The sequence below is a fragment of the Serinus canaria genome, chromosome 20 (genome assembly GCF_022539315.1).
Source record: "Serinus canaria isolate serCan28SL12 chromosome 20, serCan2020, whole genome shotgun sequence".
Classification (NCBI taxonomy): Eukaryota; Metazoa; Chordata; class Aves; order Passeriformes; family Fringillidae; genus Serinus; species Serinus canaria.
This window is the reverse complement of record NC_066333.1, coordinates 6,047,851-6,071,976: the sequence shown is the minus strand read 5'-3', so window position 1 is coordinate 6,071,976 and position 24,126 is coordinate 6,047,851. Positions and strand designations below refer to the sequence as shown.

The window sequence follows — 24,126 nt, the reverse complement described above, 5'->3', positions numbered from 1 at the left end:
GGGGCAGTTCACTGGTGGGGGTGCCTAGAGCCAGGAATTCTCACTGAATGAAGTGTTACTTGGTTTGGAGGCACAAACCCCTCTTTGAAAGTGTGTGGTGCTGGCCACACAGTGCCATGCTGAGAGCCAGAGGAGATGGGGATGCAGTTCCTTTGGGATGCAGCTCATCCATGAGCCTGGGGCCATCCAAGACCCCAGCAGGTCTGCACTACCCATCATGAGATGCTACAGGTTCCTCAGGGCTGTTAGAGGAAAGAAATTTTCTGTGTGCAAAGCTGAAACAACAGATCCATCCCTGTAGCCACTATCCCACTGCACTGAGCTGGGATGTGGGAAAAGCTCTGGCAGGGTGCCCCAGGGCAGACACCAGCACCACAAGGGCCACAGTGAGGCAGAGGGGCTTCACAAGCTGAAACTTTGTTTTCCTTTCCATTGGGGCATGTAGAAGCAGAGGGTGGCTCATGGACCTAGCAGCAGACTCAGCTGGGAGTACAGGACACATCCTCTCCCCCAGGCTTAGCACAGGGATGAGTGCTGGACTGGCAGCCACTCCTGCCCATCCCAGCCTGGGGGAGGTTCTCGTTTCTTCCATAAAGGGGGCTGTTCTCACGTGGTTCTCAAGCCAGAAACCCCCAAATGGCCTTGCCCTGAGCCTTGGAGATGCCCAAGGGATACCCAGAGCATCACCTCCTGTCACTGCTCAGCGCCTCAGCTCCTGCCTCAAGAGACACTCACACAAAGGACCTAACAGTCAGTTAAATGTTTCAGATCACAGAGAAGCTTCTGGTTTATTTCTCCATTTACCTCAGGTGGTTTGCCTGCCTCCAAAAAAGCCTATTGTTAGTTTAATTGCCTCTAACAGATTCATGGCAGATCTGGTGTCCCAGTGCCTGGAACAGCAGTGATTCTGTGCCACCATTTGCTGTGTCCCAGGGACACCACACAGCCCCTGAGCATGGCTGGAAAGAAAGGGCCAGGGCTGGAGCAGGGAACAAGCAGCTGGGCCAAGCAAACACAGAGATGTTTTTGCATTTGCAATGCAGAGAGGATCTGTCTTATTTCCCCAATTAGTCCTTCCAGAGAAAAGCTTGGAGAGAAACAGCTGAAAACTCTTTGTATATAAACAAGACTTAGTAAAATCTGTAGTTTTAAGGTGGAGGAAGAAAACAAGTCCCTAAAATGGTGCTTACACTGCAAGACCAAACAGATATTTCATTTTGTTCTGTTCATTCCCCACTGGGAACCTGCTGTGCTCTCAGGCATGGGCAGCAGGAACACTTTCACAGGGCATTTACAGCTCCCTTGGCTGGGAAATCGCTTGTGGCCCCAAACCCAGAGCTGTTCTGGCCAGTGGAGTGTGGGACCAGCCATGGAGCATCGCTAGCAGGGAAAGAAAAATGAATCTGGGGGGAATCAAACCCTGCATTGAAATAAGCCGGTGCCTGGCTGGAAAGCTCAATCAACCTCTCAGCATCGGTTCTTCAGAGAAAAACAGGAAAGGACATCTTGAATTTTACTAATAAATGCACTTTTTTCCCGTTGAAGTCGTGGGGAAGATTTGTTTTCTAGCGGGTTATTTTTAGCATCGAAAGGAGCCATTTGCTGTAAACTGTCTGCCCGGGAAGTGGAGCTCCGGGGGCCGCAGCCGGGACTGCGGCAGCGCCCCGGCCCCGCACGGCCCCGCAGGAGCGGGGCTCAGCTCCCCCGCGGGACCCACCCACCTCCGACCCTGCCTGAGGCACATCCAGGCAGGCACAGGCGCTGCCTCCTGCCACACCAGCCCCCGGTGGGGAAGGGCGGTGCCGTAGGGTGGGGAGGACTCGCTGAGCACACCCAGAATCCGGGCAGACACCCCTGAGCACACCCAGCATCCGGGCAGACACCCCTGCACCAAACACACCCAGCATGCGGGCAGACACTCTGAGCACACCCAGAATCCGGGCAGACACCCCTGCTCTGAGAGCACCCAGAATCCGGGCAGACACCCCTGCTCTGAGAGCACCCAGCATCCGGGCAGACACCCCTGCACTGAGAGCACCCAGCATGCAGGCAGACACCCCTGGGCTGAGCACACCCAGCATGCAGGCAGACACCCCTGGGCTGAGCACACCCAGAATCCGGGCAGGCCCCCCTGCACCCCTGGATGCTCTGAGGGCATCCAGCATGCGGACAGACACCCTCTGAGCACACCCAGCATCCGGGCAGACACCTCTGCACTGAGGGCACCCATTAACTGGGCAGACACCTCTGAGCACACCCAGCATCTGGGCAGACACCCCTGCACCGAGCACACCCAGCGCTGACCACATGGCACCCAGCAGGGCAGAGCCTATCCCTCCCCCTGGGGTGTCCCACAGCATCCCTGCAGCTGTCCAGGACCTTTCCAATCCCTCCAAAGCTGTGCTACCAGGCCTTCTAGGATAGGGGCAAAGCTGTCACCGGGGAACCCTCCAGAAGAGCCTCAGATATTTGTAATTCCTTCCCAGACCCTTTGTCCCCCCCAGCCCTGACCTTGCTGGCAGTGCCACTGGCTGTGCTGCAGGGTGGTCATTTATAGCACAGTGATGCTGCCACCGTGCTGGGACCAGAGGCACGCCCAGCTCAGGCCCCGCTCCTCCTGGGGCCGTGTCTGAGGCTGTGCTGGTGGCCATGGCAGACTCACCTCACCCAGAAGCAGGACCCTTGTCCAGACACACTCCCAAAGCCTCTCTCCTTCATCCCAGGGATCCAGGGTCTCCTGGCAGTGACTGCCCCACTCTGGCACTGCAGCAGCACCACAGAGCCTCCCAGCCCCAAACCCCAATCTCAACTGGAAGACAGCTTTGATTGAACAGGCTCTCAGCAAATATTTCCACAGATTTTTAAATAGAGGCATTATGATTTTATTTTATTATTTTATAATTAAAGCCAAGATCCTCAAACAAAATAAATGAACCGAACTAAAGCATCCAAGATCAAGAACTTGCTAAAGCAGAGCAGCACCTTTCCCGTTTGGTTGTGGTCCAGGCACTTTATGGCAGGTACTTTGTGCTTGGCTGATGTTCAACTGACAGCTTTCCAAGCATATAAAAAACTTATTAGGCTGAAAATAGAGTTTGTGACCATAAACTCTCAAGAGTACTGTCAGCATTTCTGGCCCAGGTCTGCTTTGTGTACAACCACTGGCAGATCAGGCTGCTGGGGAGAGTGGGGTGGGAGGATGGGGCTGTGTGTCCCTTACAGAACCCATTTTGGGTGGGAAGGGTAGCTGGGAAAGGCTTCCCAATGCATTCTGGGCTATTAGGAGGTGGCATGATGAGCTTTAGCATGGCTGGTACTGGGTGAGGTGGTTGAAGACAGTCACAGGTGGAACTGTGTCCAGCTGCTCTGGGGTTGGAAACCTGGAAGTCACATCCATGGGAGGGCACAGGGAGGCAATCTGCATTTACAACCAGTTTATATCCAATGCTCCATTAGTTCCCTTGCTGAGCTTCCACATCACAATGCAGAGCAAAGTGCCTGCAGCCATCCAAGCTACAAAGAGCCCAGGAAGGAGGCAGCAGGAATTCTCAGAGCCCAGGGAAAGCTGTGAGGTTCCTGAGCCTGCAGTAACTCTGAGCTTGGCCAAAGGACAGCTCTGAGGCAGCCCCAGCATGCAGGAGGGTGTTTTACAGGATGATTTGTGGAGTCATGGGACAGAAGCAAACATTACATCCAGCCTGGATCCAGTCAGGGGTGCTGTGTCTGCAGAGGAAGGCATTGCCATGGCCCTGCATGCAGAGAGGAGGGATGTGCCCTGTGCCCAGCTCGTGGTGCTGCCTGGCTGGGGGCACCCCAGCTGAGCCTGGAGTCTGCTGTGGCTTAAGGACATCGCCTGGGCAGCTGCAGCTGGTTGTTATTCATACCCTGATACCTAATACTTTCTGGAAATTAACTAATCCATTGCTTTAGAAATACCCTGTGGCTTTGCCAGGCTGTCTATAATCTAAGTATTTATGGCATTAAAGCTAGAATAGCTGATGCTTTTACTAAAGCAAACAAAACCCATCAATTTGGTGTTTAAAAATAACCAAAAGAAGCAGAGTACATCAGGATGCTCCCCAAGCCCTCAGAGAGGTGGAGCACCTTGCAGCTGAGACCAGGGAAGGGGCTGACACCTGGTGGGGTTGGGGATTGACTCAAGCAGACCCACACAACTGGTCCCTGTTTAGTGCTTTTCATCTGAGACTGCTAAGCAGCTTTGCTTATTTCAATCCATTAGAACTAGAAAAGCTTTTTAATAAACTCCCGGCCAGCCTGGAATTAGTAGATGTGGGCCAATTAGACACGTTAATTAGGCACTGGTTTAAACACAGATGAGGTTTGACTTTGTTTACCAGCCTCAGAGGAAGCAGCTTCTCAAAGTTCACCTCCAAAGGACTAGGAAAAAGGCACGTTCACTCCCAGTCACAAGCACCTCCCCACACAAACACAGCACTTGGACTTGGGCTTTATTTTCAGAGCTCCTGCTTTTTCTTTGCCTCCCCATGCAATAAAAATGAGACATTTAATCTCATAATGCAACTTCTCACTGAAAATCAATGCTAAAGTACATTATCTTGCCTGCCCTGAACCCACGGCTCCAGCTTGACCTTCCTCAAGCAGAGTGAAGTCCAGGGAGGCACAAAGGTTGAGCTTATGGTCTCCCAGCAGGAAAGTGTGAAACTTTCCTGTGCCTCAGGAGAACAGGACAGGATGGCCCTCCACAGCAGCCATCTGACACAGTTTGGTGTCACTCATCCCTGTGAGCACTGCAGGCAGGAAAAAGCTGTGTGTGAGCAGTGAGAGGCAGAGCAGGCTGAATCCAGCCTGAATTTTGAAGCCTCCAGTCCCACTCCAGTCCCAGTCCTGCTTGTTACTGGGGGGTTCTCATTAGGAGATGGATCCTGCTACCCTTTCTCCTGCTGAGCAGCATTTATTCTACTGGGGCCTCTGACCTGCAAGAGGCCAAAGCAAGCCCCAAAAGGAGAAATCAGTGACATCCCAATCTCTGTAACTCCCAGGGCAGCAGGGAAAGGCCATCCTGAGGGGACACCCGTGTCCCAAGACACTGCAAGGTAAAGATTTCTTCTGGGGCCAGGAAAAGACCTTGAAGCTAGCCAAGGGCAGCCCACCACAAGCCACAAAGAGGACAGGGCTAGCAGAGGGGAGCACTGAGAGCTGCTCATACTGTGGCAGCAGAGATGCTCCTCCTGTCCCCAGTGTCCCCAGCCCCACAGAGGGGGAAATGCCACCCACAGACCCCTCTCTGTGTAGGCAGCACCTGGGGAAAGCCATGCTGTACCACCTCTGCCAGAGCACTGCTGGCTCTCCTCACAAACACAGGTTTGGAAACAAACTGTGCAGGATTTAATTGATGATCAGCTGAGACTGATGCTGCTCCTAAAGAAACTGGACAAGGACCTTGTGCCTATTGTCACCCACCCAGTGGAGAGCATCTCCCAGGGCTTTCCATTCTGCAACCTACAATGGCATTTTGGCCACAGAGCAGCTGCCTTTCAGTAGCAGGCTACAGCATCAAGTACCACCCAGGGACCCGAGAATTCGATCTGCAAGGCACTGCAGGCCCCAGAACCCCTCCTAAAAATGTGTGACAGGCACCTAGAGATGCAATCATCATAAGATCTCCTTCCTCTGTTATGGAAGAACAGAAGCTCAGTTAGCAGCTCTGGCTCCTGTCTCCAAGGTGGGAAGTCATTGCTGACCAGTGGAAAAAATTACCAGCACCAGGTGAAGTGCATCTTCATGAGCAGGAGGCCCTCACACGTGTCTGGGGCTGGAGGTTTGACAGCATCCCAGGCCCTGTTAGCAGGGCTGAGAACACAAAGCAGACACATTCCTCCAACAGAGGCTCTGCCCCATGATTTAGGAGGCTGCAAGCCCTGAGCTGTCGAGCAGCACGCCGACAGCCTTGCTGCTCCTGATGGATGCTGGAGTCTATTTTTTCTCCAATAACAACTTTCACTAATGGTGCTGGCACGGAGGCTCAGCAAGGAGGAGGGAAGTGGCAAGTGGCCAGGGTGAAAAAGAGTTCACAGTTACAGTAGGAAAGGCCACTGTGTCCCTTTGCTGGCCATGGGAATGCTGAGGACAGGGATGGAAGGGGCTCTAGGAGAGCACTGAGTCACCCTGTCCTTCAGGAGAGCACCCACTGCACCCAGAGCATTTTCAGCAGACACCCAGACATCTGCTTATCTTATTTTTAAACTCCTCAAGTGACAGGGTGCCACAATCTCCCCCAGCAGTCTGTTCCAGTATTTCACTGTTCTCATGGTTAAAAAGTTTTTCTCATGTCCAGCTCAAACCTTCACTGGTGCAACTAAATCCCAAAGCATCTTCTCCTCTCCAGAGAGAGAATCAAGATGGATGAAGAGGGATGTAAGCCTTGTCATTTTCTTCACTTGTGCGTTTTATTCCCAGCCAAAAGAAGAAGAGTTTATTTTCCTGAAAGAGATACTATCGCCTGCAACACACAACTCAGAAGTATCTTTCTATTTTTACAAGTGAAATATAGGAGTTACATAAAAGCTATGGTAACCAGGAATGAGAAACAGGGTCTTCAATTTGTGGGCTCTGCCTCCTACCACAGCTAACTTCCCTGCTCCTTGGGGCTGACCTGGGCTGTCCACAGCACATCAATGCAGGGAGGCTGAGCTCACTGCCCCCCACATCAGCACAGGGTGGACAGGCCCCACATCCCCTGTGCCTGCAGCCTCTCACCAATGTGCCAAAGAAAGCAGCAGAAACATTGAATCTGTTTTTCTTCCTTTCTGCCCTTTTAAAACAGCACTGGACGCAGCAGGTCAGACTCTGCTCTGGTAACCATCTGGGAAAAGGATGACACAGATAAAGCAGACAGATAACACAGACAAATAACACTGATAACACAGATAGATAACACAGGTAACACAGGTGGACAACACAGATAACATAGGTAACACAGACAGATAACAAATACAACAGAGCTGACACAGTTAACATAAATAACAGAGCACAGATTGATAACACAGATAGATAACACAGATACCATAGATAACACAGATACCATAGATAACACAGATAGATAACACAGATACCATAGATAACACAGATAGCACATACAACACAGCTAACCCAGTTAACACAGATAGATAACACAGCACAGATTGATAACACAGGTAGATTGCACAGGTAACACAAATGGATTACACAGGTAACACCTCAGTGTTCCTCAGTGCCATGGGTGGGAAGTGGCACAGAGCTGGGCAGAGCAGCAGGAGCCAGGGCTGCCTGTGCAGGGATGATAGCACCGGGGTGATAGCACAGGGATGATAGCACAGGGATGACGCCACAGGGTATTTCAGGACAGGCACACAGCCCCCAAGGCGCTTGCTTTTGAGAGGGCCGGCCAAGAGGGTGTAGGCACAAGAAACACCTCCAGCCTGGGATCATCCAGGGGCAGCATCGGGGAACCGGGATGTTACTGCTGTCACTGAACCGCGACTTCTCCAGGGCTCACCTGCAGCCGGGCTCTGCCCGGGACTGCCGGGCTGGGAGGGCTCGGGGCACAGCGGAGCCAGCCTAGGTGTGCGCAGCCCGCAGGAGCGGTGCCGGGGCAGGCGGAGCCGGTGCCCGGGGCAGGCAGGAGGCGCTGCGCGGTGCCCGGGCTCGGTGCGCGGTGCCCGGGCTCGGTGCGCGGGCGGTGCGCGGTGCGCGGGCGGTGCGCGGGGGGCGGTGCGCGGTCGCGGGGGTGCGCGGGGGGCGGGCGGGGGGCGGCGGCGGCGGGGCCATGCGGAGCCCGGGCTGAGCGCGGCGGCCGCCCCTCGCCATGAAGCGGCAGAACCTGCGCACGGCCGCGCTCATCCTCTGCATCTTCTCCTACCTGCTGGTGGGCGCCGCGGTCTTCGATGCGCTGGAGTCGGAGGCGGAGAGCGGCCGCAAGCGGCTGCTGGAGCAGAAGCGCGGGGAGCTGCGGAGGAAGTACCGCTTCTCCGCCGACGATTACCGGGAGCTGGAGCGGCTGGTGCTGCAGGCCGAGCCGCACCGCGCCGGTCGCCAGTGGAAGTTCGCCGGCTCCTTCTACTTCGCCATCACGGTCATCACCACCATCGGTGAGTGCGGGCAGCCCGGCCGGCGCGCCCGGCATCCCTCCCTCCCTCCATCCTTCCATCGCTGACAATCTGCACCCCGTGTCCCTCCATCCAACCTCCCTGCACCCCGTGTTCCTCCATCTCCACGCCCCTGCATCCTATGTCCCTCCATGTCCCTCCACCCCGTCCTTCTCCAGCCCCACACCTCCACTACCCCCGGGAACTCCAGGGCAGGCTGGGAGGTGCCCACACAGCACAGGCAAGTGTCACCCTTGCAAGGCTGGGACATCTTTTCAGGCCATCCCTGAGCTGACCCTGTGGGACCCCAGTGCCCAGTGGTGGGCGAGGTGACCCAGGGGCTGGCTGGGGCCACCCTGTGCTAGGGGGGCTGCTGTGGCTGGGGCCACAAGACACGACATTGTCCCGGGGAGGCAGCAGCTTGGGGAGCTCCTGCGGGAACCTTTGGAGCAGGAGCTGCCAAAGTTGGCGGCCGTGTGGGAGGGCAGAGGTAGGGGCCGTGTCTGTCCCCTGTGCTGGCTCTAGCCAGTGAGCTGGGTGAAGAGCTGGGCAAGAATTGTTGGATTCTTTGCTGGCTCAAAACTCTGGGTGTTTGGCTGTGTGAGACCTGCTTCACAGAGCCAAGAGCCACGAGCCACTGCCCCTGCTCTGCCTGCACAGAAACCTGCAGAGACATGGGTGTCAGCTTGGAGAGGAGTGATTGAACCACATTAAACTCCCCTACAGACCCATTTATCCATACTAGACCCCAGTGCTTTGGTTTGTCCGCTTCAACTTTGCAAAAGAATGAAACTAAATTGAATGAGGGTTGCCCTAATTTAGGTGAGATTGGCCACATGGGAGTTGGGCATTGTTTAATGAATCCACTTTGATTAATTAATGCACCCTTGGCATCCCGTGGGGGTAGACAGGGATGCTGTGCTTGTGTCACTGCTTGTGCTGGGATTTCGGCAGATTCGTTTTGGAGGCAGGAATCCTGAGGCCAAATCCAGCCCTGACACAGGCAGCAACCACCTCCTGTTCTTCAGGACAGGACTTCAGCCTTCCCAAAGGGTTTGGGATGGCTGAAATACCTCTGATAGCTGGAAGGGACAGGGACAAGGGTTGGTGGGATCAGCTGCACTGTGTTACCAGAGGACAAGAGGTGGAAGAGGGACAGGTATTTTGCAGGCCTTGCCTGGGGTCTCCCTGTGCTCCCATGGGATGCTGTGTGGGGTTTGTGCAGCTGGGAACACACATGGTCAGCAAGCCATGGTGGGCTCAGGGCATGGTTCAGGTCAGACCCCAGCAGGAGGGAAAGATGAATGGCTTCAGCAAAAATCCCCATCATCACCTGACAGGTTATAGCTTCATTTACATGATTTTCCTGTTGGCTGTGACAAACAATGGCTGTGCTTATCACACACCCCCTGTGATAAATAATTTCAGCCCAGGTGCTGTATTTCTCAAACACTGACATGTAAGATCTCTTTATATTGGGCTGTGCTCCAAATCTCAGTTTTAATGTTATTGTAGCTGTGTTTACTCTTTCTAATTCCCTTTGTCATTTCAAAACCATCAGTCAAACACTCCTCCAACAGTCTCTCAGGGTATAACAATTGTTTTTCCACTTACTGCTCTTGTGGATCATTATCTTTACATCCCCATTGCTGTCATTGTGTTATCTTGTAGCCTGGGACCTGGTGATTGCACTGACTTATTAAGCTTGGATCTGACTGGGAGGTTTTGCCACTGCAGTCTCCTGTCTGCTCTCTATTTAATGAAATGTGGCATGCAGGTATTAAATTCATCATTTCCTGTTGTGTGAATTTGTGAACAGAGAGAGCAATTAGAAGCTGGTCCCTTGCTGCTTGCTGGCAGTTCTGAGCACGGCATGGTGAAGGATAATGCTGTCCTCAGCCCCTCAGCCCTGTCCCATGCAGGAGTCTCCTGGAGCAGGAGGTGTGCTCAGGAGCCTGGGATAACATGGTTATCCTCCTCTGATCCTTCCATCAGTGGGTGCAGCACCTTCCCCAAGAATCCTGGAAATCCATGGGCAGCAAGGACTGAGGTGAAGCCAAGTCATGACTTAAAACAAGACTGTGGGGTAACAAGAGGGTGTTTCCCCCATGTTCTCCCTGAAAAGTCACGCAAATTCCTGCAGAAAGTGAAAATACAAATAGCTGTTTGTGGAAGGCCTGGCTGCAGCACAGGAAGGAGCCGGCACTGTTCTGCAGGCACTTTCAGAAGGGAAGTTTCAGGCCCCAGTAGTTTCCTGTAAAAACAACTCAAAGAAAGAAAGGCTCAGATGCCTTTGGATGCCTTTGGATGCCTTTGCATGCCGTTACTCCCCACACCACGTGACTCCCTTGCACTGATTTTGTTACTCATCCTCTGAGGTCAGGGGCCACCAATTTCTGCTAAGCTGCTGTAATTGAGGTGGGCACGGAATCGCTGGAGCCCGGAAGATTGCAGTGAATACCTCACTGTGCCTCACAGTGTAATTGTGTGTGTCCTTGAGTCACAGCTCTGAAACTTGGGCCTAGGTGGAGAAATTAAATCTCAGAAGGCATTCAAGGAGAACCTTGTTGCCCTGAAGCTCCTTGTCCCCAGGAAAAGGGCTGATAGGGCTGTGGTGGCATAAATGCTCCCTACTCTGCATCTAAACCAGCACAGCCCTCCTCCCCAACAGGCTGCTGGTGCTTTAGGTCTGAGTCTTGGTGACACTAGAGTAAATCTGGAGTGGGTCTGCAGAAGTCCTTCCAGACTCAGCTGCTCCTGTGGGGACTGTCCCTATAGCACAGGGTTGCAGGGTCACTCTGGCTCCTGTCCAACAGGCCACACAGCAAGTGCTCATGGAGATGAGACTCAAATGTGCATGTGACACTGGACAGCTTGGGAGGAGGAGCAGGTGACAGGGGAGGCGGCAATGCCCCTGCAAGGGCAGTTGTGGATGGTCCTGGCTGGGTGTGTTCCTCCCCACAGGGTGATCTGGCACTGTTGGTCTCAGCATCTTGCAGAGCCTCTGTTTCCCCTTGCTGTGGGGTTCAGGTTACCCTGCACACCTGGCACTGGCACAGCATCCTGGCCTCTGAATTACTCATGAGCTGCAGGAGGCTTGCAGACCCCAGTCCAGCTTTAGGCCTCCTCTTGGCCTCTGTGACACTGGGGGCTATCAGGAAGGTACCCTCTCCCTTTAGAGGTCAAATGAGGTTCTGCCTACATGAATGTGCCATCATCCCAAAGGACGGGCATCCCACGGCCCCATTAGCATTGCCTACAGATTTGTTATTGAGTTCCATTCTTCCCCCCATTTTTCTACAGCTCCTTTTGGTCACAGGGGAGCCCTGCTGGAAACCCCAGTGAGGGCCTGACGCCGTCTTTCCTCTTCCCTGTCCTTCCCAGGTTATGGGCACGCTGCTCCTGGCACAGACGCTGGCAAAGTCTTCTGCATGTTCTACGCCATCCTGGGCATCCCCCTGACGCTGGTCATGTTCCAGAGCCTGGGGGAGCGCATGAACACTGTTGTGAGGCTACTGCTCAAGAAGATCAAGAAGTGTCTGGGCATGAGGACAACCCATGTGTCCATTGAGAACATGGTCCTGGTGGGCTTTCTGTCCTGCATGGGCACCCTGTGCATTGGCGCCGCAGCCTTCTCTTATTTCGAGGGCTGGACTTTCTTCCACGCCTACTACTACTGCTTCATAACCTTGACCACTATTGGCTTTGGAGACTTTGTGGCTCTGCAGAAGAATGAGGCTTTGCAGAAGAAGCCCCCGTACGTGGCTTTCAGCTTCATGTACATCCTGGTGGGCCTGACCGTCATCGGCGCCTTCCTCAACCTGGTGGTGCTGCGGTTCCTGACCATGAACTCAGAGGACGAGCGGCGCGACGCCGAAGAGCGAGCCTCGCTGAGGAGAGCCCGCAACAACATCCACCTCAAGCCCAAAGAGGACAGCCGCAGCAGCAATGCCATTTTTCTCCCTGCAGAGGACAGGACGAGCCAGATGAACCTGATCCCGCTGGTGCAGGAGGACGCGGAGAGGCAGCGGCGCCAGTCGGCCGTCTCGGCGGGCGAGGTGCCGTCCTTCTGCACCTGCCTGTGCTACAGACCCCAGGTGTGCGGCAGCCCTGCGCCCTCCCACCCCGAGACCCTGAGCTGCCACACCAACCCTGTGTACTACAACTCCATTTCCTACAAAATCGACGAGGTGTCCCTGAGCACGCGGGGTCAGACCGGCTCTTCCCCGGGGAGCACTTTGTCCTCCAGCAGCCCCCGCTGCCGGCAGCACCCCCGGCTGCGGAGGAGATCCATCTAGGAGCGCCTGCCCAGCCCGGCACTCGAGTCTTACTATGGTGATAAATTAAGAACAGAGATGTCAGGTTCTTCTTACTCATTTCTTCTGTTCCTCTCCCTTCCCCCAGCAGGAGCATCTAAATCCTGTTGGGAAATAATGATTCCTTTTTTGCAGGCACTGAATGACATTGTTAGTTTTTGTTTGCTTTTTCTTCCCAAGTAGGTTCAAACATTTGGGACTGGCAAGAGCCCCCTGCTCCCACCCCAATGTGAAGCCCAGTGAGCTGTAGGTTTGCTCTCCCACCTCCCTGCTCCCCAAAGGCTGCATTGCTGCCCTTCCACCCTGCTGAGCCTTGGCTGTGGCTGCTGCCAGCACAGGACTCTTGCTCCATGGGCTGGGTTGCATTTGCTGAGAGTGTCAAAGGCAAAGTGTGTGTGAGCAAGCCTTGCAAGGCTGGGGACTACTGGGTTGTCCCCTGGCACCAGGTGCAGGTAAGTCAGTGCCACACAGTAGGTTTGCAGCTGGTGGGTGGGCAGGGAGAGGTGGGCAGGAGGGAATGGGCTGCAGTCCTGAAGCTCAGCACATGGAGGCAGCTTCATGGAGGAACTTCATCTCCTGTGAGCAGCCCTCTGGGTCTGAGCTCAGGCTTGTGGCTGGCTCAGTGCTTTTGGAAGCTGGAGCCCCATGCACTCACCCACTTGCCCACCAGCACACCTTCCCTCTTTTACCTCCCCACCATGGGTAGGTCCTCCTGGCTGAAATGGCTGGAGGGACACTGTGCCCCATTCCCAGGGGAAGCTGAACTCCTCCACTCCAGTTCAGCCCAGTCCCAGCTCTCCTCTGTGCTGAGCCCAGACTGTACTAAGGGCAGCCCCAGGGAGAGCCTCCTGAACTACAGTCACTTGCAAACAGCTTGGTCCTAAGCAGATTTTTTTTTTTTTTTTTTTAGCTAAAGTCACCCCTTCCTTCCCCACCTTTCCTCCAGCTGGCAGCCCAGCAGGTGTGTTGGCTCCTCACCTCCTCCCAGTCCCTGTGAGCCCAGGGGCTTGTGCTTGTGGCTGCTGGGGTTATCTGAGGTGGGGGTGGTCCCATCTCCACGTTCATCCCCCTGTGGGATGTGGTACCTGCACAGCCACACCTGGGCAGCTCTTTCCAGCTGGTGATCCCAGCGTGGCCTTTGTCCATCCTGTCTCATCTGCATGAAAGCAGGGCTCTGACAGTGGTAGGAGCTCTATTGATTTTTTTTTTCTCCAATAATGGACATTTTAACTCTCAGTTCTATTTAAAATACCCTCTGAGGGGGTTTTTGTGGAGAAATAGCCCCCTTTCCTGGTGGGGAAAGCATGCAGAATTGCCAGCATTGTAAAAGTCTCAGGGCAGGCTTTGCTCTCTCCTCCTTTTGTTCTGGGTGGCAGCTTAATAAAAGGTGAATCCATCAGGTGGTGGTTGATTATTTGTCACAAGGACGAGCAAAGGTTTGTGTCCAAGCCCCAGGCTGGCTCCTTGTGGGCACTCAGGCAGAGAGGAGGATGCAGGTGCTGCTGGGCTGCCACCAGGGGCTGGTTTGTGACACTTTCACCTGGTGCTCCCAGGCCCTTTGGGGTGGGTGACATTCCAGGGGCTGGGAGGTCCAGCAGCTGCCTCATTTGCAGCAGTGGCCAGACCTGCAGCAGCTGGGTGAGCCTTGGTTTAAAAGGAAAGGGGGAGGAGGGGGGAACAAAGCAAGCTGTGAGCGTGGAAAACAGGCTTAACAATGAGGCCTTCATTGGCTTTCTCAGCTCCTCAGCGTGTCACTTCACGCTGATCCCCCCAGCCCAGCCCTTTTGTTGCCATGTCCCATCTCCCCCACCCTCCCCACGGATTTCAGCCCAAGGTTTGGCTGTTGCTGTGCTGCCCCTTGCCATCAGAGCTGAGCAGATGGAAATCTCCCTCTTTCCACGCTGAGCCTTGGACATCCTCCCAGTGGCCAAGATGGAGCTGCACTTCTCACCCTCATGGAAAGAAGCAGGTCCTTGATTCCTGCCCAAGTCACCTGCGTGGTATTGCCCAGGTGAGATCCACCCCTGATGGAGCTGGAAGCAGGAGAAAACCTGAACCCAGAGGCTGAGCCAGCCCTGCACTCTCCCTCTAGATTCAGCAGAGCACTGCCCAAGCTCAGTGGCTCGTGGTTGTGTCACAGAGCCCATGATGCAGCCTTGCAAAGGCACAGCCCAGCAGAGGCAGCAGGGCTGGTGGTGTGACCTTCACACCCTGGAGGGCAGTGCTGGTGGTGAGGTGACAGTAGCTGCCTTTAGCTGCTGCTTCCTTGTGGCCTGAGCTCCCAGGCAGCACTGCTTGGCTGCTCAGTGACAGCCTGAGCCCCATCCTGCTCAGGAAGCTGGTGGTGGTCTGAGGGTGGGAGATGCTGGGCTGCCCCCTGACACTCTAGAGAAACCCTCCTCCTCCTCCCACTGCTCCCCCAGGGACTGTAGCTGGGGCAGGTGGAAGGTGCCTCTTGGTCTCACCCTGATGACCTGCAGAGGGATTTGGAGGCATGACAAACACCTTTTAAGAAATCCTTAGTGAAGTGACTTTGTGATCCCTCATTCCCACGGGACAAGGACTTGCAGCTGCTGCCCAGAGAATGGTGCCTACTCCCAGCACCACCTCCTCCCACAGACCCCTCCAGCAGGATCCCCCAGACATTTCCCACCCAAGGGCTCACAGCTCCAGGCCATCCAGGCAGCAGCTGCACACCCAGTAACATCTGAGGGTCTTCTTCCCTGGGGGTTCCAAGGCTCCCCTGCACCCACACTGGATGTTCCCAACAGCCTGGGCCAGGGGTGGCTTTTTTCTGCCAGTAGAGTCTTCACCTCCAGGGTTTCAAAACCACCCTTGAATGGCCAGAGCTGACCACTGAGGGTCTTGGAAAGAAAACAGCAGGAGCTTTAGACTGGGGTGGTAAGCAGAGCTCAAGTGGGAACAAGCTTAGCTCTGTACTTGGAGATACCTATGGCCAAATTACATCCAGAAGTGGCTCAGGGAAATGCAGGTTTGAAGCTGGGGCTGATTGAGGGAGCTGGAGTGACGGCCCTTCCATGGAGCACTGGACACACCAGGCTGAGCTGCTCTCATTCCCTACAGCCACAAGGAGAAGGAAGGGTCCAGCTGAAACCCTAGGCTGAAGATAACAGTGGTGACAACAGAGAGGGCAGACACACTCGACAGAAAACCTCCAACACACCAAAGGAAAAAAAAAAGGTTTTATTGTCACCATTATCAACGTTTTCATTAGCTTAACACTGAATTGTAAATCACTTATTCATTACATATTGTCTGAATAAAACCTACAGACAGGAAAAAAGTATAGCAGAATCCTCTCCTGACTACAGACGAGTGGCCGTGTCCCAGCAGCGCTGCCAGGACCGTGTCCCACCTTCCACCCAAGGCAGCCCAGGCACCTCCGAGCCACCTGGGCAAGCAGGCTGCCAGCTCCATTGCCTGTGCTCCCTCTGGCTCCACAGAGATTACATCTCACCAAATGATGTTAAAAACCTCCAGAAAGTTTTGGAGAGGGTTACAGAGGCCAAAAAGGGCAGATCTCAGCTGCCCCCACTCCTAGGGAAAAGCAAGAGGAGTGTCGCAGTGCACCTGCAAAGTTATTGGGTTTTGTGGAGCAATTAATGAAGTAAAAAGGTTTAACCTGTGACAGCAGATTTCCCTGCAGTGGCCAGGCCCTGGCAGTGGGGAACGGTGGCAGAATGGGGTGGGGGCAGGGAGGGGCTGGGGGATGGCTGGCCCCATCCCCGAGCAGAGGCCAGCTCTGCCGCACTGCCCGGGGCTCCGGCGGGCAGCGGGGGATGGATGCAGCAGTGCAGAGGTGTGTGGGCAGCCTCAGTCCCCTCGGGCTGGAATAAGGCCTCGTGTCCAGAGGGAAGTGGGGACCCATGGAGGGAGCAGAGGGTGCTGGGGAAAGCAAAAGGAAGATGAAGGAAAGCTCGCTGGGAGCTCCCCTTCTCCCAGCCCAGAGGCAGCTCCCTGTCTTCTCCTGACTGTCAGTGGCAGCACATCCCGCCTGCCTGGGCTGCCGAGCCCCTGCAGAGGACCCCTGGCTCCTTCCAGGGATGGGAAAGGAAGCAGTTTGAACACAGGACTGCTACAAAACGTTGGTAGGACATGGGCATCCCTGGTGGGCGGCAGGCCATGGCAGTGCTGTGTGAGGGGGTCTCAGGGGAGACACTGCATCCCCAGGATGCCCTTTCACCATGCAGGGAGCAGGAGGAAGACAATCCCAGTGTGGGGAGGCTAGGGGAACGTGCCTTAAGATTCACCCTCCAAACCTCACTTTCCCTGGCTCCAAAGCTAAAACCAGCTGCAGGTCAAGAAGATGGAGTCACCAAAGAAGAGACCAGAGTGCAGCACTGGGTCAGAAGCAACAGCCCCAAAGAAAAAAAAACTGCTGAAGGATTTGAAGCTCCAGGCTGGCACTTAATGGGACCTGGAGTCCCCAGGAGCAGATATCCTAACATTTGGTGCCCAAGCAACTACAAAAACCAGCTCCTGCAAAGCTTTTTGGATGGCTTCAGCAAGGTGTGCCTCAATCATTCTCTTGGTTGGTTCTGCTCCCACCATGGCTCAGTGAGTGGAGCTCACAGCTGCCTGGGCACAGTGTGTGCCCACATGGCCTCTCTGCCAGACACAGCCCTTCCCTGCCCCTACACAGGGGGCTCAGCCCATGTAACACACCCAGAGTAAATGCCAAGGCTGTCCATGGACCTGGCCAAGCTGGACTGCTTTGGTTGCCATTTTAGCCACTGAAAAGTCACAAAGGGAATGTCCTTGGGTCATCACCTCTGTTTGCTGGTGCTCTGGAAACGGCTGGTGCAAGGTCCCTCTGTTTCAGCCACTAAAGTGCAAAGAACCAAATGCTACAAAGAAACTCTCCCCAGTTCCTCTTCTCCACCAGGATAAAAGCAGCTACCACGGGGAAGGGAGAGCAGAGGGTGCCTATACTGCGGGAAGAGCTGGAGGGTCCCCAGGGGTGAGTGTGATGCTGCTGTTGTGGGTGAGCAGCTGGGGATGGATGTGAGGCTGCCTGGTGACTGGGACGTGGCCACTGAGCAGAGGAGTCTGGCAGTGAGAGCTGAAGCCACGTTTTGAGAACACCTAATCACTTGCAAACTCCCTGTGGAATCACCGTGTTCACAGACACACACCTTGGCAGGTGTGCACTGGGGTATCCTCAAAAAACCTTTCACTGATCATCCTCTTTTCCAAATGCTTGGCTCAAATCTGGCAGCTGCAATTTCATTTTAGATGCTCCCTCCAGGTCACAATAGGCCCTGGACTCCTCTACTGATGGCACTTGGCATTCACACACATCTCTCTCTCTCTCTCTTCAAAGCATTTAATAAAAACCAGGAATTCTTCCAGCATTCCTTGGGGCTCCCAGCACCACTGGGACCTGCTGCCTGCACAGCCAGCAGCCTGGCAACCTTGAGAACAACATGGACACTTGTCCTGTGGGAAATGCTGGGAGGAATCCACAGGCAATGGACTGGATGCTGTTTTGAAGCTCTTTTATTCTATCACTGCATCAACGATGGAGCTGACTTAAAATCCAGTATCCTTATCCTGCCACTTTGGAAAAATCAGAGAGCCCAGCACTAGCAAGTTTCTGAAGCAAGGCACAGAACAGCCTGTGCCTGTTTTACACCTGGTCCCCCGTGGTCCCCTGCAAAGGTGCAACCTCTGCCTTGGGTGGAATTTTCTAACAAAATGGACAAATACCACCTATGAAATGGACAAAATAACCCACAGAGCCTTTAAAGAAGAGCAGCCCAATCTGCTGCTCTGAAAAAACCCCTCCCTTTAGCCTGCCCCAGGTATCTCGAGGAAAATAGGCAGCTGTCAGGCAGAACTCAAGTGGCCCCAGAGTGCAAAGGCTTTTTTGCTTTGTCAGGGCTACAATGGCAGTGGGAACCATTCTCGTCAAGTTACAAATACTAGATAGCCTAAGAAAAACAGGAGATTGAAACAGTCATGAAGTTTATACTGAAACTATTTTTTACCTCTGTAGTATGAAGTCACCTACAGCTGTTTCTTTCTTCACCTAAGAGAGATCTCATGTCGATGGGCACAGACACTCACAGAGAAGTCTATAGAATGAATATATCTCACAAGGCAACAGCCCAGTCTTTGTTTTTTACAATCAAAGTTAATATGGACCTTTTTCAAAAGTGATGTTGTTCAGATTGAAGACAATTATAAACTGTATCAACAATATGTACTACAGCCTGCAAGTCACAATCTGTGCACACCCAATGGAATATATTATTGCTTGGTAGCCTAGTAGACTTTGTTTATAAAAAGATTTTTATACAGAGTACAGGATTATGACAAAACTAGCTAAGTAGTTCTCATCTTGAAAATACAACATCTATTCTTTCAACAAAGTAGCTGAGAGTTAATGAACAATAACAAATAGTTACTAATAATTTTATGGCCAGTTTGAACAGAATTTCTTATAGGACTCTTTTCTGGTGTTTATTTACATATGCCGCTTTTCTTTTGGAAAAAAAGTTGATAAAATATAACAAGGAACATAGAAATCAAAAGAATGAGTAAACTTCATACCAAGAACATCAAACATTTTTGAAAACACTAAATTATGTTACCTGTTAAAAAACATACATATCATTTTGTCTTTAAAGAAAAATATTTTTCCTGTTTTAAAATATTACCAACAGCATGTAATAAACTAACTTAAAATGAGTTTCATAAAAAAGTTGTCTTGCTGTCTAAACATTACTAAACATGCTTAGGTTGAGATTCTGTTGACTGCCTCAACATCTTAAAAACAGCTCCTTTACAGGAACTTGTGATATTCATACTCCAGAAGACCTGCAAATTTAGAACAGTACCATGATAAAGGATGTGCTAGCTAGGAACAATAAATATATCTTTTCACTCAAAGGAAATAATTCTGCAATGTCCTTTGAAACAATCCATGGCCAAGAAATGCTGGCCCTTACCCTGCCCACAGTGCCTGCAGTGCAAAGGGATGCTCCAGCAGCTCCAGCTGCAGGATGAGGACCCATGGATTGAATTGCAGAGTGAGGACCTTGGCCATCCCAGCTGCGTTGGGGCAAAGGGAAAGAAACACCAGGAGACTGGGAAAATATCACTTTTTTTGTTTCCTGAACAAACCAGGACCATGGTCATGGCTGCTTTTTGCTCAGAGCACAGAGAGGACAAAGCCATATGCAAGGCTGCTCTCCCTGTGTGCAGGAGATTCCCACTGGGGAGAGATGATTCTGCCCTCAGCATCAAGATTTGTCTTCCATAATGCAGGTAACACTGAGGGATTGGCTCTCCATGGGTTTTTTGGCCAGCAATGCTCCCATTACCATTACAATGTAGCTGTTCATGCTCAAGGAACAGAGAATCCCCCCTGAGTTGGGCAGGTATTTATCTCTCCTCAGTCTCATCGCTCATAATCATTCACCAACCAAAAATACTGTGACACTTTCTTGTTCTTTTATTTAAGTCTCCTGCTCTTCCTCTCTCCCTCCCTGACTGTAACCAACAGCAGGACTCAGGCACAGGAAAAGACTGAGCCAGGAATTGCAAAGGGGACAAAAGTTCAGTTTTCAGCTGCTCATCACTATGGCAAAACGCTGCTTTACACATGACCACACTGGTAATCCCAACTCTCACATCACATCACCTTAGACAGAAACTGGCCAGCCAAATTGTTTTGGGGAGTTAGGCTTTATAAAAATAGGCTATTCCAAGCCTGAGACCTGTCCTGGATGCTACACTGGAGTCTTAAATCGATGGGCAACCAGCAGAGTTCCTTTCTGACTGCAATACCCCATGGCCAGTGCAGGAATCACGCGTGTGAGTGAAGCAAGAATTTAAACTGCAGGTTCCATGCAACTCCCCCAGCCTCACTCTGTGTCCTGTGGGCACTTGCACAAGGGCTCCTGTGAGTCTGCTTTGTGCAGGAAGCACTTGCCAGTCCATGTGACCGTGCTGTGCTTGGCAGCCAGGGATTGCAGTGTTCACTTACTGGGGAGAAACAGGACTTGGAGTGAGCGAAACAAAAGTGAGAAGCACTGGACCACAATCAACCACGTAAAAAATGCAGAAGAAAATCTCATAGAGCAGACTGTGAAACTGCCTCCAAATGACAGAATTGGAGATGTTAACAAAAATAACACAACCAGAACCACAACTTCTTTATTTCACCCTGACAGTGACCCTTCAGCATGATTAAAACCAGACGGAAGATAGTCCTCGGTGTTAAGGAGTCCTGTGGTAACTAAACTGATCATCACTGAGCCTGCAGAGCTTTCAGAGGGGTAGGAAACAGAGACAAGTTGCATCTGCCAGGCACACAGGAACTGAGCTTTTCAACAGACAGTGGTTAAACAAAGTTTTCTGGGGAAATATTTTTGGCATATATAGTCTCCTACTCCCCATTAAAAACTGCAAAAATGCTGCATTCGTCTTACTGGGCACAGGAAACTCAGGATTAACTTAGCTCTAACTGGTAGATAATGTCCAAACTAAGAACCAATACAAAACTTTTGGCATAACTTAAGACAGAAGCCCTGTTGCCAGGTCTGGCGTGTACCTGGAGCTCCCCACAGTCCTTTTAAAGTCATAGTTATTAAAAGATCCAGTGCTACAAACCACTAAATCTACCTAATCTATTCTAGTTCATACACATATTGTACAATATTGCCTAGTACTCACTACATACCAAGAGGAAAAGATGCTGACTTGAATTACAGTAAATGTGCTTCTTTTTTAAAAATAAAAATAAAAGAGAGAGCGCCACAACATAGTTTGACCAGCATGCAACAAACTTTCTTCAGCTAATATATAGAAATTTTCTAATACATTAGAAAAAATAATTAGTGAGAGGCCAGAGACATATTTGATCAAGGAAATTAAGAGATTTATCTGAAATGCTGAGGCTTTTGCCACTGAAGACTCAAAAAATTAGTCATTCTATGTCCCTTGTCCTCCTTCCCTCTCCTTTATATTATATAATTTTTTACAGATTATTGTAAGGCCTATATAATTTTTGCATCTATCCTGTAATTTATCTCAAAATAATTTAAAATGCCATAGACAAGCTAGGACCAAAAGCAACTGCTTTTACCATCCACTCAACACTCATGCTTTTACTCTACAAAAGCTGAGGTCCACATGCAGAAATAAATGCTCAGTATTTCTCTATGACAGGCCAAGAATCTGCTCATTCTTACATGGGACATGGGACCTTCACTCTTAAACCACAAAGTAAAACTTCTCTAAAAGTTTATTCTGGGACAGCAGTCATCAAATCCTCATTTAGGAACTAAGACAAAACCCAGCCAAAACAATGCTATCAACAGAAAATCTTTGGAGATTCTCTGTGATTCAGGATAATTGAATTGTCTGAAGGATCCAGAGCACTTCCTCCAGCACATGGCTCAGCTGGCAGCAGCTGCCACAGCTCAGCAAATGTGCTTTACTCATGCAATGAACAGAACACACGTGCTGTGACCACTGTGTCATCACATTCCTCACCCACCACCTCCCTGTACTTTGGGGATCACATCTCCTCTTGCAGGACACTTGACAATGCCGGTGTAGTACCAAGACTGCCCAAAGCTCCCCCCTCTCCACAAGGAAGGTTATGGGCTCTCCCACCTTCTTCTCAGATGGCAAACTGAGATTTCTTTCTTCTGCACCCCCAGAACCCTCCATTTCCTCTCCCATGGCAGAATAAAACAGTCCTGTTTCAGGTCTGGGAAGGAAGGGCAGCATCTCCAGCAGATATGTACCAGTACCAAGGAGATGAAGGAAAAAAGCAGGAGATAGAAGACATCATGACTGAAGGATGCACAGCAACAAGTAAGGGAGTCAGCAAACTGCAGAATGTCTTATCTGACAATACAAAACACCTCAAGCTGCAAGTGTGATGTTCAGCTCCCACTTCTAGTGTTTTGGGGTTTTTTTTCTGAGCAAAATTGTGGTTAATTAGCCTGCTAAACTCGAACTCTGTTTAAACTGTCTGCTCTAAGTAGGTGCTACTTGTTCTCCCACCAAGTATGCTTCATCAGCAGTGTTAGACACGTAATGCAGTAAAGACACTTGCTGGTAATTTGGCACAGTTTGAAAACACAGCAACGACAGTGTTACAGCTAACATGACTCAGTGACAGGGAACTGATTCTAAAGAAAGAGTTGCAGGTTTTTTTCTTCTTCTTCTTCTCAGAAAGAAAGACATTATAAAAAGACCTAATGCTTCCTCTTAAACTTTCCGTTCCTGCTCTTTTTAGGCCAGCTGATGACCTCGAAATTTTTCAGGTACTTTCTCGTGAAAGAATTCATATTAGAAATTTCTAACAGGCACAGCTAAGAGAAATCAATTCCTTACTCCCCCCAAATTCTTTCGAACGCTGCAACTTTACAGGGTAAATACTGATCTGAAACAAGGGTCCAAGAATGACAGCGAGAGAAGTGAAACAAGAGGTGTATGTCTAATTTGACAACTAGGACTCATGCCCCATGGCACCTCCTCCTCGGACGGAGAGGGCACAGTGCCCTCTCCCTCGTCTTCTGTCTAAGGTCACTGGGTTATCCTCCTCTTCCAGCTCCACAAGAACTGATTGAACATGCATTGCGCTTGAGGTCAGAGTTCCAGCAAACAAAACCTTGACAGCATGTTTAAAAAACAAAAGCAGTTCCCCCTTCCTTACTCACTAAGACCTGTCACAGCAGGGTCCCACTGTGCTCTCCAGGGAAAGCTGGGAGGACTGACGCAGGAGCGGGCCTGTGGTGGGATCTACCATCGAGGAAGTTGGGAAGAGCTTGTACCAGCCGATTGCTAAAGTTGACAAATCCAGTTCTTCCAGGAGAACCCTGGCCACTCCCATGAAGTGCTTGCGCTCCATGCGTCCATAGTTTCCCCAGACTATCACCTTAGGGACAAGAAGGGGGAGCACAGTTAATCCTCCAACTTTCACACTTCCTTGGGAAGCACAAGTCTGACCAATCCTTCTCCTCATCCAACTTTCTGGAGCTTTGCTACAGCCTGAGAAGACCAGAAATATTCACTCTACCAACAGGTGACGTGAAGCTCTGCCTGATGATATTACTATTTTATTTTAAACACATGTTTACAAATCCTAATGCTACTGGATTATTTTTTCCCCCATGGAACAGAGGTGAATGTGCATGTGGATAAGACACCATTATGCTGGGCAGGGGTAGCACCTGCACAAAGTATTCTCAGGCTGCAGTCCAACACGTGCAGGTAAAATCTGGTCCTGGCATATAACAGGCCTTGGAGACCAAAAGGTGGCCTGGAGGGGAAGGGCAGGAGGAGCTCCTGATATGGAAAAAAAAGGTGGGCAACAACTTGGACCAAAAGCCAAGAGTTTGAGGAGAAGAGCATGTTTTAACTTCTGCACTCGGAGCTCGTGCCACGGGGCAGATGGAGATGAGGCATGGCCACTCACCTGGAGGAAGGGCAGGAGCCAGGGCCACGACACGAGGGGCACACGTGAGGAACACACAGGACAAGCAGCACAGATGGCCAAGAACGGCTCAGACACAGGGGAAGGGCAATGACAGAGCTGGCAGAGGAGCAGGAAAAGCTGAGTCACACTTACGACACGATGGAGACCAGTGGTGGAAGAAGAAATGCAGTGAGGGTGATGGGCTTAGGCATGCTGGAGGTCTGCACGTGGCCAGGTGGCCCTG

The 24,126-nt window shown here is 51.7% G+C and overlaps 2 protein-coding genes across 2 annotated transcripts in view; one reads left to right on the top strand and one right to left on the bottom strand.

Moving 5' to 3' along the window:
• The first annotated feature begins 7,772 nt into the window (after nucleotides 1-7,772).
• Nucleotides 7,773-13,820, top strand: KCNK15 (potassium two pore domain channel subfamily K member 15). Its single transcript, XM_009093198.4, has 2 exons — nucleotides 7,773-8,108; nucleotides 11,490-13,820. Exons 1-2 carry the CDS (start codon nucleotides 7,826-7,828, stop codon nucleotides 12,401-12,403), a joined length of 1,197 nt encoding a protein of 398 aa, XP_009091446.3. The 5' UTR covers nucleotides 7,773-7,825; the 3' UTR covers nucleotides 12,404-13,820.
• A 1,820-nt stretch (nucleotides 13,821-15,640) lies between these two features.
• Nucleotides 15,641-24,126, bottom strand: part of RIMS4 (regulating synaptic membrane exocytosis 4) — a 55,629-nt gene continuing 47,143 nt past the window's right edge. Inside the window, exon 6 of the mRNA XM_009092975.4 lies at nucleotides 15,641-23,342. Coding sequence (XP_009091223.3) covers nucleotides 23,124-23,342 — 219 coding nt within the window. The 3' untranslated portion in view covers nucleotides 15,641-23,123. The remainder of the gene's footprint in view (nucleotides 23,343-24,126) is intronic.

Coding starts and splice junctions, on each gene's coding strand:
- KCNK15 (XM_009093198.4), top strand. CDS start 7,826: ATGAAGCGGCAGAACCTGCGCACGGCCGCGCTCATCCTCTGCATCTTC. Junction 8,109..11,489: donor CACGGTCATCACCACCATCG/GTGAGTGCGGGC, acceptor TGTCCTTCCCAG/GTTATGGGCACGCTGCTCCT.